The sequence below is a fragment of the Alosa alosa genome, chromosome 8 (genome assembly GCF_017589495.1).
Source record: "Alosa alosa isolate M-15738 ecotype Scorff River chromosome 8, AALO_Geno_1.1, whole genome shotgun sequence".
In the NCBI taxonomy this organism is placed as follows: domain Eukaryota; kingdom Metazoa; phylum Chordata; class Actinopteri; order Clupeiformes; family Clupeidae; genus Alosa; species Alosa alosa.
In genome coordinates this window covers 13918785-13936943 of record NC_063196.1, presented here as the reverse complement: position 1 = coordinate 13936943, position 18159 = coordinate 13918785, and the positions used below count along the sequence as shown (strand labels likewise).

At 46.0% G+C, this 18159-nt stretch overlaps 1 protein-coding gene across 1 annotated transcript in view; it reads left to right on the top strand.

The window, feature by feature from the left end:
• The window catches only part of LOC125299248 (pleckstrin homology domain-containing family G member 3-like), a 68875-nt gene that overhangs the window by 32449 nt on the left and 18267 nt on the right, over positions 1-18159 (top strand). The window contains 3 exon segments of the mRNA XM_048250443.1: positions 6353-6394; positions 6397-6770; positions 17108-17208. Of these exon segments, the coding sequence (XP_048106400.1) occupies positions 6353-6394; positions 6397-6770; positions 17108-17208 (517 nt within the window).

Below are 18159 nucleotides of genomic sequence, written 5' to 3'. Positions count from 1 at the left end.
TTGGTTTCTTAAACTGAGGTTTACAAACGCTACTTGCAAGTACAGGCACTCAAATGTGGCTTATGGTCGGTGATTCCGCACGCTGTGCTGATGAAGGCCAACCGGTTGCTCCACTAAACCGCAGCCCGTGGTGTGTAAATACAGGGCTTTAAACATCAGAAGAGCATCGGCTTTGTGAAACGGATGGCTCGGTTGGGGGTGGTGGGGGTGGTGGGTGGTGGAATGGGCACCATGGTGGCCTTTCACTAGCGGATCTTCCGTCACATGCGGTCCTGTGCTCGTCTGTTTCATCTGCGCTGTCCGGGCAAGCGGTGATTTATTCGCATCGTTATAATCCCCGTTTACAGCCGTGGCCCTCTGGCTAATGTAGCCTGAAAGTGCAGCAGGGGCTGTAGAAGTGCAGACAGAGGGGAGAGCAGAGGGCAAAACACAGAAGATGTCTAAGGGGGGCTCCAGAGCCGGCTCTTCCCCAGGATGGAGGCCTCTTCCTGGGTGAAGAGACGTCTCAGTCGGGGAGGGCTGCAGATAATGTGGGTTAATGTCGGGTCTCCCCAGGCACGTCTGGATGCAGAGGCCCCTGAGGGAGTGTGGAGATAGGGGCTAACAGTGCTTTGGGCGATTAGATATATAGGCAGTGGTGGTACTTCAATACCAAGAACAAGCTACATTCATGTTTGCTTTTGTAGATAAAGTTATGGCATGTACCATAACTCTTACAAGTACTACATAAAATGTGGACAAGCATGAAGTTAATCTGGGTGTATGTGTCTATGTTGGTACCTAACCTAAGTGTATGGATTTATTTATCAGTGTATTATTGTATGTGGTTTTGTTCACTGTGTGTATATGCATGTAGGTTTGTGTGTGTGTGTGAGTGTCAGATTTGTCTGTCCCGCCAACCGCTCTAGATGTTAAAGTCCAATGTCCACGCACAGGGGAGGGGCTGACGGGAGATGCCGGCCGGTTTGAAAATGTTTTCTTTTGAAATGCACCCTGGGGGATTTCAAGTGGACAGAGGGGGAAGTGGGAAAGGAGGATGGATTTGGAGACGGATGCCAGGGTGCAAGAGCTAGAGGTGGAGAAGAGGGGGGTGGAGGGGGCGGATTGTCCTACAAACGACTAGATTCCACCCCCCAACCACCCCCCGCCCTCCTCCGGTTCCACAGACCTTGAAGCGCTGTCTTTATGAGCCAAAAGATAAAGAGAAAAATCTCCCCTCTTTTGTGGCGGAATGACTACATCCCGCAGGGCTGGGAACGTGTATCAAATAAACTGTTGCAATAGCACTTTCGCATAGCTCCTGTTCTTTTTTCTATTGGTTCTCGGCCAAGGAAATGTCTCATGCTTATTGCAGTGGAGTCATGTTGATGATTAAGAGCAGTTCAGATATGACGTCAGTGTAAGTCATTGTCACATTCTCATTAGAAAGACAAATATATATTTTTTACTTTTTAGAAATTTCTCTCCACAAATGGATATGGACATTGGGACAAGAGATGGCCAGTGCTGGGCATGAGTCTTGCCAACTAACTGACTGTCTTCTGTGGTTTTCTGTGTTTAGATGGAATCAGAATAACCAGCTCAATTCTATGCCGAGTCGTAGATCTGAAACCAACGCAAGCCTGCCTAGTGGGTATGTCACCGGTGCAATCGGCCCAACTTGCACAAATCACGTGCCCCTTCGACAAATTCACGCTCCTGATCACATCAGTTACATCACAGCAATCCTTAAAATGAACGGCATGCGCAATGATTTGCTTGAGGCAATGTGTACGGGTGCTCACACACACACACACACACTCGCACACAGACAAATGCACACACCATTCATTGCAAATGGATGATCACAGCGAATGCATGATCGCTGCATGTTCGGATGATTTAACACTAATTGTGTGAGATAAGGAAAGGAAAGCGGCTACACGCTTAACTCCCAATAGCTGGTCGGATTCCTCCGAATGTGGGAACCCATCACTGTTGATAGACCTCACACAGCCACACACTCTCTCTCTCTCTGGAAAGAAATGTCTTAGGAATGGGCCAGTGTCATATTCCTTCATCAACACCCAATGTGTCCCATGTGGGTGAAGTGTGTGTGAGTGTGTGAGTGTGTGAAGTCTTATGGTCTGCTGGGAACTAGCGTCAGTGGCTCACACATTAAGGCAAAGGAGCTCCTTACTTTGTTTTCCACTGGAGACTAAAGAAGGGGAAAGCTTCCATTGGATGTTTTTACAATGTGATTTATGTGACCAACTATATGTGTGTGTGTGTATGTGATTGTGCGTGCGTGGTGTGTTTGTGTTTGTGTGTGTGGTGTATTTGTATTTGTGTGTGTGGGTGTCTGTCAGAGAGAGAATGTGTTGCAAACACAAAAAGCCTTGTGCATGTTTGGCACCAATCACACCCTTTAGTCTTGTGTTATGGTCAGCCTACATTTTTTTTCACATGCAACGGAATGCACCAACTCAATTCATTGTGGCTACTTAGAGAATGGAACACTCAGAGAATAATGAACCCACAGCACTATTTCGTTTTTCAAACGTTTAGAGATATGAACTTTATCACATCTTAGTGTGTTTTCTTAGAGTTTAGTTAGTTAGTTAGTTTAGAGAGAGTTTTCTTAGAGTCTAGTTGCTACTTGTTCTGCTGTGATGGCATAACGTATGTGCCCACATAACATCATCCCTCATCAGGATGCGGGGGGCACGCCCATGTGTAATCACAGCCCTGCTAAGACGGGCCTGCTAAAGCGTGCTGATGCCTGTCTGCTCTGTACCAAGGTGGCACCCTTAGGCGTTTTCATTCTCCGCTGCCCCCTATATTCAAGTGTTATGTTAGGTTTTGTCATAATTGATGTTGCTAGGTTAAGGATGATGTATCTGTTTATTCAGCAATAGTAATAGCAAACTTTAAAATCGTAAAGTTCAAGCATGTCATTTTACACTCATCCCCTAAATGAGACTTAATGTCAACTCAGGGATTTGTAAACCTAATTTATGAAAGTACCCCGTGACTGTAGTGTAAAAACGAAACTAGTGTTTGACAGCATGGAGGACAGCCTGAATTGAACCCCACCCACAAAATTTGAGGTTGGGAAATTCGGTCTAAACTTGTTCCATTGAGAAGTCTCAATGCCTGTATGAAAAAAGGGGCGCACAAATCAAATCGTCTGGACAGGGTTCATATGATTATGAGCAGATGACTAGTAGTGCCTAGTCATTCATGTCACCTGAGCACGCTTCGCTTGATTTTGTTTACAACAAAAAGGCTGTCCCTAGAGAAGCTAGATGTTTAGGTTTCGGTATTACAGGCATTTGTGAGAAGAAGGATGTTTTGGCTGTTCTCCCAACAGGATTCACGGTAGGCTATTTCGTTGCTCTGATTGGTTAGGTCTATCCAGTGCAGAGGTAATTTTTCCCCTGTATTTGTTGAAACGCCCCATAATCACGTCCCAGTCAGGCAGTACCAGACTCAAATTCTGAACAGAATTGAGTATGGCTACATCAGGCTAAGTGTTTGAGTGAATTAACAGCATTTAACATTTAGCAGGGTTGTTAACTAGTGCTTGAGTGAATCAACAGCATTTAACTGTTGATACAGTGCAGTCTATGTTTATGATTAGTGAGTGTATGGACAGTGCTTGTTTGTGAATGGTGCACTGTTCGTGTGAATGAGCGGTGTTGGGGAAATGTGTTGATAAACAGTGAGTGTGGATGGTGTTTGTTTGTTTGTCATTTGTTGTGAGCAGTGGGTGTCTGTGGTATCCCTTAGTCCGGAGGCCAGGACAGTGGAGACCGGCTGTGGACAGTGTCACATCCCTCCACACACTTCCTCTTGTGTGGTGGTTTTTCTAGTTCATTCTTGCGGATGTTTTCAGTAATGTTTTCAGTAATGATACAGCCCACATTGTGTGTGTTTGTGTGTGTGGTGATTTTGTATTTGTATATTCACATGACTGACAGTCAGCATGTATGATTTGTCATAAGTGTGTGTGTGTGTGTGTGTTTGTGTGTTTACAGGTTAGCATGACAATCAGCATGTACAGGTATATGATTTGTCATAAGTGTGAGTGTGTGTGTTGCTGTGCACGCTTGTATTTGTGTCATGTGTATCAGACAGATGTTTGTGTGCGTTTGTGTGTGTGTGTGTGTGTGTGTGTTTGTGTGTGTGTGTTGGGTGGTAGAAGACCTTTCTGCTCTGCTGTCGTGCCCTGCACTAATCCTGTTTCCCTGGGCTAATGCTGTGCTTACAGAATTGCGTGTGTCCAACACTTTATGAGATTTTAAGTCCAGATGATACACATAATCACACACACACACACACACACACACACACACACACACACACGCACACACACACACACACACACATACGCACAGTCTGAATTCTTCCTGGCTTTGTCTCATTGTCATTGCGTTTCATAAAAACAAGCTCTGACACCATGAAAGTCATGATGTGATTGTGTAATTGTTAGATAACGTTAGAACGATTTCCTAGTGCCCACACTGTGTAGTTATGTCAACCAAGTCTAGTGCACTTTAAAAGTTATTTCAAAGCACTTTAAAAAAGTAAAAAAAACTGAGGAGATATAATGGGTACACAACAACAGCTGACCACCACAGACCTGGCTGCTGTGAGTATTTCTGTTGACATGCGGTCTACACGTTATTGTTCCATTCAAGAATAGTATTTGTCCTCTGAATGATACGGTTTGCATTCAGACATGACTGTCACCCCTTACAAAAGTCCCTCTGACAGTAGACCCATGACATCATGGCAGACAGCACTCAGTCATACCAGTGAACCGTGCACTCTTTTGTGTATCGTGGACATGGTGGATCTCTGGTGTTTTGGTTCATCTCTGGTGTTTTGGTGATCCTCGGCTTAATGCCCAGTCAATGCCCCAGTCTCGCCGCGGTGTGTGCTCTTGCTTTGCCGGGACTTATGTAAGAATCTGATTGCCTTGCCAAATTGCATTTATCCCAATTTAGTACAGGCATGTTTTAATAGGGTGTGACCTTGCTCGAGTGTCAGAACACGTTGGCCCTGGACTTCCTGCTGGAAAGATTAGTGAAGATATTGCCAGTGGTTAGCTTTAGGCTAGGGGCTCTATTGGGAAGTGTCTAATAGAGACGTGTGTGTGTGTGTGTGTGTGTGTTTGGATGTGTGTGTGTGTGCGTGTGTGCATGTGCGTGTGTGTGTGTGTGTGCATGCGTGTGTGCCATAGTGTCACTGTTACAAGGTTACAAGGAAGTGTGAATGCCGTGCATCTGAGAATAAGGTGCATCAGGATCCAGTTGTTTACTCGACCACCTTCCTGATCACCCTGCCAAGACCAAACCTTGAAAGACCTGTTTCATCGGGGCCACCCTTGTTTGTGTGCTGTTTCCAGGAAACTCGAGGCTCTCTTTGTCAGCATGTTGAACACTTGCTAGATTGGTGGCCAAACCTGGTGGTGGTGACGCAAGCTATTAATGTTATCATGGCATCTCTCATGGGCTGCTGTTACACAATGCCACAGAATGCTCAAACAGTGCTTTGAAAACCGGTTGGTAAAATGTTCATCACATTACAAAAGCAACAAGAACATATGGAGTTGTACAAATTCAATAGATATCTAAGGATACAGTCGATAAAGGATAATGTGAAATAAGCCATCGTGAATGAGAGCTTTGAAGCTCAAATCAACATTCCTCAGAAAATGTGGCCTACTGGTGTTTTGACTGACTTACTTACTTTAAGAAGAAAAGCCATTGTACTGCATGATCCTGCCTTTTGTCTTTAAGCATAAGATTAAACCAGACAATGCCACGAGAAAAAGGCCCAGTAAATTACGCTCTGGCAACGTTTGGCATTCCTGGGTTTATTCGGAGAGACAAGTTAAGTGTGCGGTATGCGCAGTGCATAGAAGGAGACCTGGTTGTGATGTACCGTGGCTGCGTGATTATTCTTACATCACTGATTTTTGCTTTCCCAGATGAATTGTGGACTTCTCTAGTGCTGACAGTTGTGTGTTGAATCAGGAGAATTCACCCAAGCGTCGGCCCAATGGGCCAAGAAAAATAAAATGTTAAATTACACTCTCTCCCCCTCTTTTCCCCTCTCTCTCTCTCTGGCTTTCTCCTTCTCCCCATTGCCTTCTTTCTCCCTTTTTTCTTTCTTTCTTTCTTTCTTTCTTTCTTTCTTATCTCTTATCTCTCTCTCTCTCCCCTTCTATCTCTCACTTTCTATTTAATTCCGTGTGCATCTTTTTTTCTTTCTCCATTGACCTTGTTCCTTATCCTCACTCCCTCCCTCTCTCTCTCTCCCTCCTCTCTCTCTCTCTCTCTCTCTCTTTCTTTCTCACACACAGAGTCGCCTCGGCTGTCCACGGCTTCGGTCGGCAGCAATGAACGCCGTCCACGGCAACGCTGTCGGACTGCGGCGAGCCGGGTAGCGCGGGCCAGCGGCCGGTGAGCCTAGTGTCCACACTCTCGTCAGGCTCATCGGGCTCCTCCCGTGACGACAGCCCGCCCTGCGGCGGCGCGCCGCCGGACGTCGACCTCGACCTCTGCCCCCCGGAGCTGACCTCTGCCCAGCAGCAGTGCAACAACAACAACGCGGTCGCCGCGGCGGAAAATACCGAAGCAGGAGGAGGAGGGCCGCCACTATCACCATTCGCCGCCAAAGCCATGGCGCCCAATCCCAAGCTCACGTACCTGGACCGTGTTGTCATGGAGATCATCGAGACGGAACGCATGTATGTGAGGGACCTGCGGAGCATCGTGGAGGTGAGTTGTCATGGTGACCTTTTAGTCTTGACCCTTAACATCTAAGCAACCTGGAATTTTAGAGACTAGTTTTGAAGTGGAAAACACCTGGAAATTGATTAAAATATTTTTGGATTAAAATCAAATACCCCAGAAATATGTGAACTAAATCTCGGTGCATGTTCTGTGCAATATAACTGTGTCCATCTAGTGGTGGCTGGATTGCGCTTGTACATGCATGGGGTTGGGGTTGAATGATGCAGGCTACACAATGAACCCCCACAAGCAAGTGAGAAAGCTTAGGGCTGTTTCATAGTCTATGCAACCTACTCCAACAAAGTTGTAAATGAAAAGGGACAAGAAAGAGCCTTCCTTGCTGTGGTGAATCCTAGTGGAGAGCTGAATCGACGTGGCGGCAATGGAGTAGTGATTGAGGTAAAATCGGATGAGAATGGAAATGCGACCCAGGTCATCAAGTTTGGAAGTCAGCGAAGCTAACTACTGTACCACCAATGGTGTGGTCACAATGAGCGCGTCCTATTACTGGACTACTGATGTAGAACGTTAGCGTTAGCGACCATTAACTCCTCAATTGTCACGTCGATAATTAATCGACATGGATCTGTGTCTCAAAACATGGGTCCTTGAATTTGCAGGCCTGGGAAGTCCTTGAAACGTCTTTGAATTTGAAGAGTAGGTAGTCCTGTCACTCAAGGGTGGACTGCATTTAACCTGCGGAAGACAGTTAACCCAGAGGTGTGATCGGAGATCATTGCGGTTGGCCAAGCTCGCCCTTCTTAAACCCCTGAGACATTTTAAATAAGGTTACTGCTGTCTCTCATAGCTGAGAGCTTTTGGTCTTGTGCGTGTGTATGTGTGTGTGCGTGCAAATGTGTGTGATGGACCATAAGCTGGTTCGTCAGAGGACAAAGCTCGGAATGGTCTCACATGACCGGTGGTTTACTGCCGAACTTCTCGCCAGTAGATCACCCGTGTCCTTGGCTCCCCTGGCCCACCTCTTGTGGACAGGAGGGGGAGGTGATAGTAGGGGCCAGTTGACCACAGGTAATCCCCCCTCCAGACAACAGCAAGGGTCAGAACCACTGACCTGTAGCCTGGCACACTAAGCTTCCCTCCCCCCCTCACACACACACACACACATTACTGATTGTAGATTGTAGCCACACACACACACACACACACACACACACACACACACTATATATGCTACGTTGTGGCGATTTATTATTATTTAAATAATAAAGTTGTGTAGGTTGTTGTAGCACAGGAGGCCATCTTTATTCAAGATTATTCCAGAATATTTTTTAAGATTATTTCACAATAGGGATGTTTTGATTGAACAGTCTTGGCTGGGGAGGTAGAGTCATTGCCCAATAACCTGCGTGGGTGATTTGTCTACAGTACCTCCTAGAATTCTTCAAGTGGGCTTGAGCAAGACCTCATTTCCCAATTCCATATGGTGCCACAAGTCTTAAAGCAGTTAACTTTCAGGTTTGCACTTGACGTCAGTGCCTTTGAAACACACTGTTTTCAAATCCTCAAGGATCCTGGAGAAGACTCTCTCTGCTGCCAGCTCTCTGCATCTTGTTATTCTCCATTATTATGCATAGTGGCTCAACGATGAATGGATTATGCATGATCACTGTTATGCAGACGATGTGCAAATTTATTTGCCTATGAAACTGAATGACAGCGCAGCATTAGACTCCCTACTTAGCTGTATTAATGATATTAAGTTGTGGCTATCACAAAATTTCCTTAACTTGAACAAAGCCAAAACTGAGTGCATCATTTTCAGTACTGCTGGGACACCAAACGGTCCAGCTCTGAGTTTGGGAGCTCTGGCCATCTTAAGCCAGCTGTTAGAAATTTGGGGGTTACTTTTGATTGTAACATGAAATTTGAACAGCAAATCAGTAATGTGGTAAAAACAAGTTTTTTCCAGCTTCGTCTCCTGGCTAAAGTTAAGCTTTTTAACAAACACACCTAGACGCGAACATGTCACTCCTGTTCTTTACACACTACATTGGCTCCATGTGCGTTTTAGAATAGAGTTTAAGATTTTATTGTTTGTTTTTAAGGCCCTTAATGGCCTGGCCCCGGAATATTTATCCGAGATGTTAATACCGTATAAACGGTGGGGGTAGCTTATTCCAGAGTTTCGGGGCTTTTGCGGTTGCTGCCCCGAACCTCTGGAATAAGCTACACCCTGACATTCGGACAATTACAGACGTTGGTCTTTTCGAATCTAAACTAAAGACTCACTTGTTTAGAATGGCTTTTAATACGCAGTAGTGGTGTGACAATTCTATTTATGTAAGTCTACATGTACAGGTTTTTACTGCTTGATATGCTGTTTTTATTCTTAGTCTCTGATGGACGCCTACTGGTTGTTGTAAAGTGCGATACAAATAAATTTTGATTGATTGATTGATTGATGATCTGCAAGATGTTAAGTGTTCACTTTTTAGGCTTGTATGCAATGCACAGGCATGCACAGTAACAAGGACTCACAACTGAATATCATCCTCTTTACCATGACTACCCAGTTCACTGTCAGAACTCCCATGATTCCTGACTGATTTATAATCAAGCTATAGGTTAATCTGCACAGGTAGTAAAGTTCTCTTATCTACTCACAAATTAAATAAGGGCCACAAGTCCACCATTTGGGACGGGAACAGAATAATTCAGCGTGACGGTTCCCTTTTTCATTTGCGGAAGTATTTCTAGTTTATCTCACGCAGAGCCAAAAGGTTCCTAAAGGGCCTGTTTCCTCATAGATAAGAACTTCCTCTAGAGAGGGACCGTTGAGAGGTTTGGAGCCACGCGCCTGTGGCTGCCCTGTTTTGGGCCTTTCTGTTGAGTTTGGTGTAGTCTGGCGTAGTCTGGACTAGATTGGAAGGGCTTTCAGACCCAGTTATGCTTGTGATAGGGGTGATGGCCTGCATTGAGTGGCCCAGTAATGCTGTCAGACTAGCGGGTAGGAAACCTAGCAACATCATGCACTAAAGCCTGTTATCACATTAGTGTGACAGGCTTAGGGAAGGCATTAAGGTGTGTGTGTGTGTGTGTGTGTGTGTGTGTGTGTGTGTGTATGTGTGTGATTGATAGTAATGAAGACACATAAGATTTGTTGTGTGCAAGATATAGAGTGAGAGAGGTGTGTGTGCATTTGTGTATGTGTGATTTGTGGATGTGTGATTTGTGCCCATGGCGAGAGATGTATGTATATGTTCACAATTATGTGTGGTTTGTGTGAGCGAAGGTCCGTGGCCACGAATAGTAAAATTATAAAGTGGAATGATGAGGCAGAACTGGTGTGGAGCAGACCGGGCTCCTGTGAATGATCTGGGAGCACTTTGGAAGGCAGACTGGACACTATAATTAACCCTTTTAGATTCAGACATCCTGTACATGCGGATTATCCTGTTGTGTAACCATTGTGGTCAGTGGTGTAAGATCCTGACTGCTCGACACTACAAGTTAACAAACACACACACACTCTCTCTCTCACACACACAAACACACGCACTCTGGGATCATCATTCATAGCCACCAAGTGATGGTTTGTCTGGTTAGCACGTCACAACAAACCAGTCGAAGGACTAAAGCAGAAGTGCACACTCACATACTTAGTCTCTCTCTCTCTCTCTCTCTCTCACACTAACACACACACGCATACACACACAGACACACTTAGGTGGCACTGCTCACTGTGTTTTTATAGATGTAGCACTCAGCATAGTGCTCATTATAGCGCTCAGTACCATTCCTCATATGCCAGCCTGCTACGAGGCAGCTTCATGCACAGTGTTATTTAGGAGCACCCACGGTTTACCCATTCTTCAGTTTTCTTCTCTGCGGAGAGGGAGCTGAAGGAGAAAATTATATATGCGCACACACACACACACACACACACTCACACAGACATACATATGTCAACACTAACACACTCACTTCAAAATATATTTAAGCCTGTGGGCTGACTAGTTGGCTGAAATACAGCACCTGACTACAACTGCTGGAGGGAGAATACATGCTTAATCCCATTAATATGTTATGCATTAGAAACAGGGACACGTTCATAATCACTGTATCTGCCTTCTTTTGGCTGTGGTTTAGTAACAGCAGTGTTAGTACGTACAGAACAGATTATTGTTTCAGCACTATAATCACTGTTGGGCCATTCTATGAAACGGGTGCCTTTTTTCACTATATAATTATCCAAATTGTCATCAAAAGTAAGCTTTGTTAGATTTAGCTTGACGGACTCCCTGATAGTAAGGAAAAAATAACAAATAAACAATGTAAAAGAATGTCAGATTTTTTCTCTTTTCTTAGTTTCTTGGGTGCTCTACAGACATTATGAAAAATTGTCTTTGTGACTTAACTTTAAGTAACAGTATGCTATTTACAGTTAATAAGAATATAAAATGTACATGGGGATATTTTAGATGTAAATGTCATGTCGGTCAACCCGGACACATGGAAATGGCCATGAACTTGTGAAAAATAGTTAAAAAAGTGTGACAGTATTTAAGAACAGTATTTTCTTTTAATGTTAACAAAAAAACCTTGAATTATTAGCTTTGGGCTTTAGAAACACACTTTGGCTCTAGTTTGTGCCTTATGCATCACATCAAATGTTGTGGATGCAAATAGCACCCGCATTTTTTTTTAAACTCTTGTTGACCAATGGTGTCGTTTAGAGCTGAGTGGCTACGTGTTTTTCCCCTTGTTTCCCCATCGTTCATCATTCATATTTGTTATCTTCACTCTATAAAAGCGGTGTTTACACAACAGAGTCGACGAGACTGCAGGGCAAAGTCTGCTCTCACCGAAACCAGAGACTAAAACCAAATAAAATGGCAGGTGTCCCCATTGAAGGCTAATGTGCATTAGGCATATTGATGTCCTGCAGTGCCATTGGTCATCTCTCTCTGCTTGAGGGACAGCTGATGCTTGAGGTACAGCGGACCAAGATGGCTGACAGTTTCATCTTTTGTTCTCAGAGCTCTTTTGCTGAATTTGCTAATGTCTGTTTTCTTATGCCCTGAAATGTGTATGTGAGTGGACGTGTCCGTGAGCACTGACCTCAATTTTGCTACAACTGTGTGCTTTTGCATCGCTCATTGTTCATGAGGTGATTTTCTTTTCTATTACAATGAGGCTTTGAAGTGAGCCAACTGACCATCACAGTTATTAAATACACTGGCAGAGCTAGCGAACCCTTCAGCAGTCCCGCCCTGTTACTTGGCAGGCCGAAGGGGGGTCGTCTGACGTTGTCAGGGCACTGTGGTTAGCGTGTTGTGCTACATAGTCTGAAGCCCCAATAAGGCAGAGGGGAAATAAAAGGCCCATTCTGTCACTGAGATGAGGTCATTTCCTCCTGCCAGTCGCTACCGTTAGCTGGAATTGTGTGTGTGTGTGTGTGTGTGTGTGTGTGTGTGTGTGTGTGTGTGTGTGTGTGTGTGTGTGTGTGTGTGTGTGTGTGTGTGTGTGTGTGTGTGTGTGTGTGTGTGTGTGTGTGTAGCTGGAGCCAGGTGTTGAGTCACTGAGCTATGGGTCTGGGTGTTGAAATGCCTAGTGGGTCTCGAGAGAGAGGTCCCTTTGAGGGCTTTGGCATAGGATCTGTTAACACAGTCTTACATGTTGCCCCGGTCTGGCAGTGTAACTATACCAGAATAATGTTAAAAAATATGAATAATACAATCTTGTTCTGGGCGAGGGCCACTAGTACTATGCCAGCCGTTTGCAACACCAAGGCTTCCAACACCAAGTCTCCATTTTCATGAGTGGGTGGAGAGAAGGATGGAGGCGTAGGTGGGTATGTGGGTGGATGGGCAGGTGGATGGATGAATCATGTGGCCTGGTTCATGGCTGTTGTTTTGGAAAAGATCCCCATGACACGTAACCACCTGCATAAAGAGCCAAAATTAATAACCTGGTTTCACATCACCAAGACGTAGTTCATAAATCTTTCTTGCGTCTGCAGTGAAGCTTTGTTTTTTCTAGTGACGCTAGCGGACCAGCGAGGAAGAACAGACTGCCTGAGGAGAGGTTCTTGAGCGCAAACCATCAAACGCAGAAGCGCGCCTCTGCCGGAATGTGCAGCTTTGATAGTGTGTTTTCCCAGGCTAGAAGCCGCGCAGAGAACACTCGTTTGGGATGTATTGATACTACCGCAGATGAATAAATATCTGAGGCCTGAGCCACCCCCAGCAGCCCCATGTTGTGAGATATCTCGAGAGTTATGCGGCGGGGCTGTCATATCAAACAGAATTTCAAGCGCAGGCTCGCCGGCCAGAATTGAACAGCCATTTCCTCACCCAGCAGTGTCCACCACCACAACAACAGCAGCGAGCGAGCGGTGGTTGGGCATGCAGCGAAGCCCCCGAAAAGATATTAATTCCTTACTCTCCGTCCAACTGGCTAGAGTCCCCCCGTTTTTCCTCCATGTCGTAGAAGAGGAAGGTTGTTGGTTGAAATGCAAATGCATAAAGGGTGTATGTCCTTGATGAACTATGATTTGCTTGCCATGAAAGCTCATTCAAAACTAATGAAATGAATAAAATGTGATGTAAATGTAAAATAGCTCAATGAAGAAGGGGTGGTGAGGATTTAGTTACCCCCAAAAAAACATTTTTTTTTATTAAACTTGCCTCTGTTTCCTGTTTTGATCCATACCTTATCATTTTTTGGACCGTGGTGGACAGCAGATTCCGCAGAGCCACAAGCAGCACTCTGTCGCCGCCAACCAGACACAACATGGCCGAAAAATCATCCCTCTCTTACTCTTAGCCATATATTTCCATTCATGTTCTTCTTTTCCCCCCTTTGCGTCTTAAGCTGTCATTACATTCTCTCTCTTTTTTTTTTCATCCACTGTGTGGATGTTGGGGTTCGGCCAGCTCTGTGTTTTGTTCTCGGTCGAAGCGCTTTGCCCCAAGAGCACCCTAATGATGAACGCAGGTTTGGCACGGGCCAGAATTCGACGCGCTCGCTCTCTGGAAACGAGAATAAAAAGAGAGAAAAGAGACAGAAAAGAGAAAAAAAAACCAGAGGAATGCCTAGAAAGGGGGTTTCACCAGGTCCGGCACTGAAATAAAAGACAAAACAAGAAAAAAAGAACAGGGCGCCAGGTTGTGGAGACCAACCTTGGCGGCTGTGAGGTAATTGGACAGGGTGCTCGGGGAGTATTGGCTTTTCCGTTTTTCGGGGGTTACGTACAGACAACTTCCAGCTCCGAAGCGTGAGACCCTGAGGCAGCGGAGGCTCTTCATGGGAAGCTGTGAACGTGACCTAAATTTCAGCTCCTCCGATTTCATCTGTCTCCAGACGGAGCCCATTGTTGGTATTAGCACTGTCATGTGACCTGGAGCCGCATCCAAATTTGGGGAGATATTCATGGCCCGATCCAAAAGACCTTTGCTATCCTTTTGATGGTTTCCTTGGACGACTGAGTAGTTTTCTGGTTGAAAACCTACACCTTTTGAATTCTCTGTGTAATTCCTGTTCGGAGTTGATTGAGGCTATCTCCGGTGTCCAATTTTTCCAGTCTCATAGGGATTGGTGAAAAGCAGTTGATGTTTCAAGTTCCAGCTGGCTAAGACTCTGACAACTGACCTGATAACTGATAAGCAATTCCCATAATGCCACTTCCATAGTTAAATGGTTAGAGAATCTATTATTTTGAACTCTCTTGGTTTCGATGGTTATAGCACAGCAATACTCGTGGGTAATGCAGCCCAGATTGAAATATTTTTTTACTTTGAATAGATCAGAACTCATTCTTGCTTTATTATTTGCATATGGCTCTTGGATTGCCCAGTAGCCCTGATCAGACGTGGCACACTATTGTTCGATTCCGTTACTCAGTTGACTGTTGCAAATGCAATGTGCGCTGCTGAATAAGTTTAGCATCACACCCCAGCGCCATTTGGAGATCTGTTTTTAGTCCTAGAAACCATCTGAAATGGACAACTGTGTCATGAATCCAGACAATGTTTTGTATATGTTCTGAGTTGCAGTATGAAATCTGTCGGCAGCTGAACCTGGTTTACGGGGGCCAGTCTGGTTTGCGGTTTTCAGTGGAATGGCAAGAAAGGGAAACACAGTGGTTTGAAACCGAACACTGGTTGTGGGGTCCCAGTGGTCCCAGTATATGACCAGTGCAACTGTAGCGTCGCGTGTCATTTTAGAGTGTCTGTGTGTGCGTGTGTGCGTGTGTGCGTGTGTGCGTGTGTGCGTGTGTGCGTGTGTGCGTGTGTGCGTGTGTGCGTGTGTGCGTGTGTGCGTGTGTGCGTGTGTGCGTGTGTGCGTGTGTGCGTGTGTGCGTGTGTGCGTGTGTGCGTGTGCGTGTGTGCGTGTGTGCGTGTGTGTGCGTGTGTGCGTGTGTGCGTGTGTGCGTGTGTGCGTGTGTGCGTGTGTGCGTGTGTGCGTGTGTGCGTGTGTGCGTGTGTGCGTGTGTGCGTGTGTGCGTGTGTGCGTGTGTGCGTGTGTGCGTGTGTGCGTGTGTGCGTGTGTGCGTGTGTGCGTGTGTGCGTGTGTGTGTGTGTGCGTGTGTGCGTGTGTGCGTGCGTGTGTGCGTGTGTGCGTGTGTGCGTGTGTGCGTGTGTGCGTGTGTGCGTGTGTGCGTGTGTGCGTGTGTGCGTGTGTGCGTGTGTGCGTGTGTGCGTGTGTGCGTGTGTGCGTGTGTGCGTGTGTGCGTGTGTGCGTGCTCTTACATCCTGTTTTGATGTACACTTCTTGGTGGTTTGTGGGTGTAGAAAGTAATTAAGATGCTGACACTATGTGTGGGTACGGTTGTTTCCAAATTAGTGTGTATAGTACATCCACTATCTGCCACAATCTGACCACTTCCTTGCACACACTGTCTTGCACATAACATCACAACAGGTACATACTCACATGGGCACACATATGCTCTCACCCATGTGTACACACACACACACACACACACACACTCAGGTAATTGGCAGCATTAACTTTATTCACAGCCCTTAAGCCCTTGGTTTATTCTGGTCTGTGGAGTGCCGTGGCAGCGAGTGCAGTGCCCAGCAGATCTCTAAACACAGAGAGCCTCTTTGCGGTCTATCACGCTGCTGATTCATGGCCATCGCGGCCTCGGAGAGCCACCCAAGGACGCCTCGGGCCTAACCCTGTGTCAGAAAAAGGCCTCCTATTTAAAGGTGACGAGAAGTGGCCTTCGCTGGCCACCGTAGTGGCTGTATGCCAAACCCCTGCTGTGCGGACTGGCACTCGGATTCAGGAATGGAGGAAAGGTGTTGCTGAGAGGGTGTGATGGCACTTTGAATGGCTCAGCTGTACCTCATTCACTAATTCAACTTCACCTCACTCAGTAGTTCAAGTGTACGTCATGTAGGCCTACACAGAAAATCAATCTACCCAATTAAAACAAAGAAAACAGACTGGAGCACACTGATTAAACAGAGTCTGAAGACACAGACATGTTGAAACGTTGGTTTGCACTAAGTTAAGTTTAATCAGTGTGCTCCAGCCTGTTTTGTTTGTTTTAATAGTCTGCCAACCAACAGCTGTGAAGCACCTGATTTTGCAGTTTCAACTGGATGATGCATGGAGCGTTCCATGTAAATGACTGTGAATTACAACAATAGCGTGTGGTTTTGTGGATATTTGTCATTCTCATTCTGTTTCCCCATCCTCAGAGTACCCGCCCCGCCAAATATTGTCCTTGTCTGACACCGTGATTTTCTCCACCCAACACAACATCCGATAAGTTGTTTTGGTATTATGAGCTGATGGTGGCTCGGTCAGGGAAGCGGGTGACTGTTACGTCACCATGGTCACCCATCTGGTGTGACATCACAGGAGGACCATTTGATGTCCGAGAGAGAGAGAGAGAGAGAGAGAAGAGGATGATGCAATAGAGATTACTGTAGAGTGTCCAGTCACTCTCCCAGGCCTTGTGTGTGGACAGCTGGTGAGGATGGGGCAGGAGGGCAAACCAATGCCCCTTAGAAACCGCACTGTCACTCAGCTCTCTGTGCAATCTGTGCAAATGCTACAGTTGCACTATATTAGGATGCGCAACCCGGCATCTACAGTAAACTTAATCTAAGCCTTATCGGAGCGCACGCATAAGAGATACAGTAAGTGTTATGCATCTGATGTGTGTATTTGTTGATGTGCAAACACAGGATTGGAAAGATGATCTCTCTAACCTAACCATGACTGCATAGAATAATTCATGGTAGCGTTTGTGTGTGTGTGTGTGTGCGCACAAGATTGTGTGCATGACATTCTGTGAGTGAGTCTTTATTCTGACCGAGTGATGCCTTTGTGTGTTTCAGGACTATCTGGCCCAGATCATAGACATCAGTGACCTCCCCATACGACCAGAGCAAGTGTGTGCTCTCTTTGGAAACATCGAGGACATCTATGAGTTCAACAGGTGAGTATTCACAGTCACACGCGCACGCCCACACACATGCACACACACACACACACACACACACACACACACACACACACACACAGAGAGAGACACCTCTCTCCTTATGAATCACTTACTCTTGACAAACGCAACCTCCTGTCCTTCCTCCTTCCCTGTGGAGCTCACACATCCTCCACACACTCCCACACACCTAAGCCACATCCAGAGAGCCACTTCCAGCGTCCCTCCTCTCCCCTCCTCTCCCCTCCCCAGCTTCCTGCTCCTCTGGCCGGGGAAGGTGGTAACATGAGCCAAGGGGCCGTCCACGGGGCCGCTGTCCTGTTTGTACACATGTACACATTACACGGCTAATGGGACATCTCTGTTGAGCCATGCGTGGGGAGCACAATTGGCCTTGACCACAATGGGCTGATTATTGGAGTATACACTGTGCCTTTGTCATTGACCTACACACACACACACACACACACACACACACACACACACACACACACACACACACACACACACACACACACACACACACAGTGGGCCCTGATGGATACACACAGAGGCAATCCTTGAGTGAACCATTGCCACCACAAAGGGAAGCGTGGTCTGGTTCCAGAGTAAATAGCAGGTTTCATGCTCTGCTCAGACCTTGGCTGTCCAGTCCACGCCTCCACATGGACACATGGATGGAGACTGTCATGCACAAACCGCACATACATGCGCACACACGCACACACACACACACTGTGTGTAAACATATACGTGTACGTATACATACACATACAGTATATGTATGAATGTATATGTATATATTATATATGCACACATGCTCTCTCTCTCTTTCTCTAATTCACTCACTCACTCACTCACACATGCACACACTCACACACAAAACAAAGCTGTTGCTTTCTGCCTTTCTCCCTCTCTATCTCTCTCTGCCTCACAGTCATATAAACA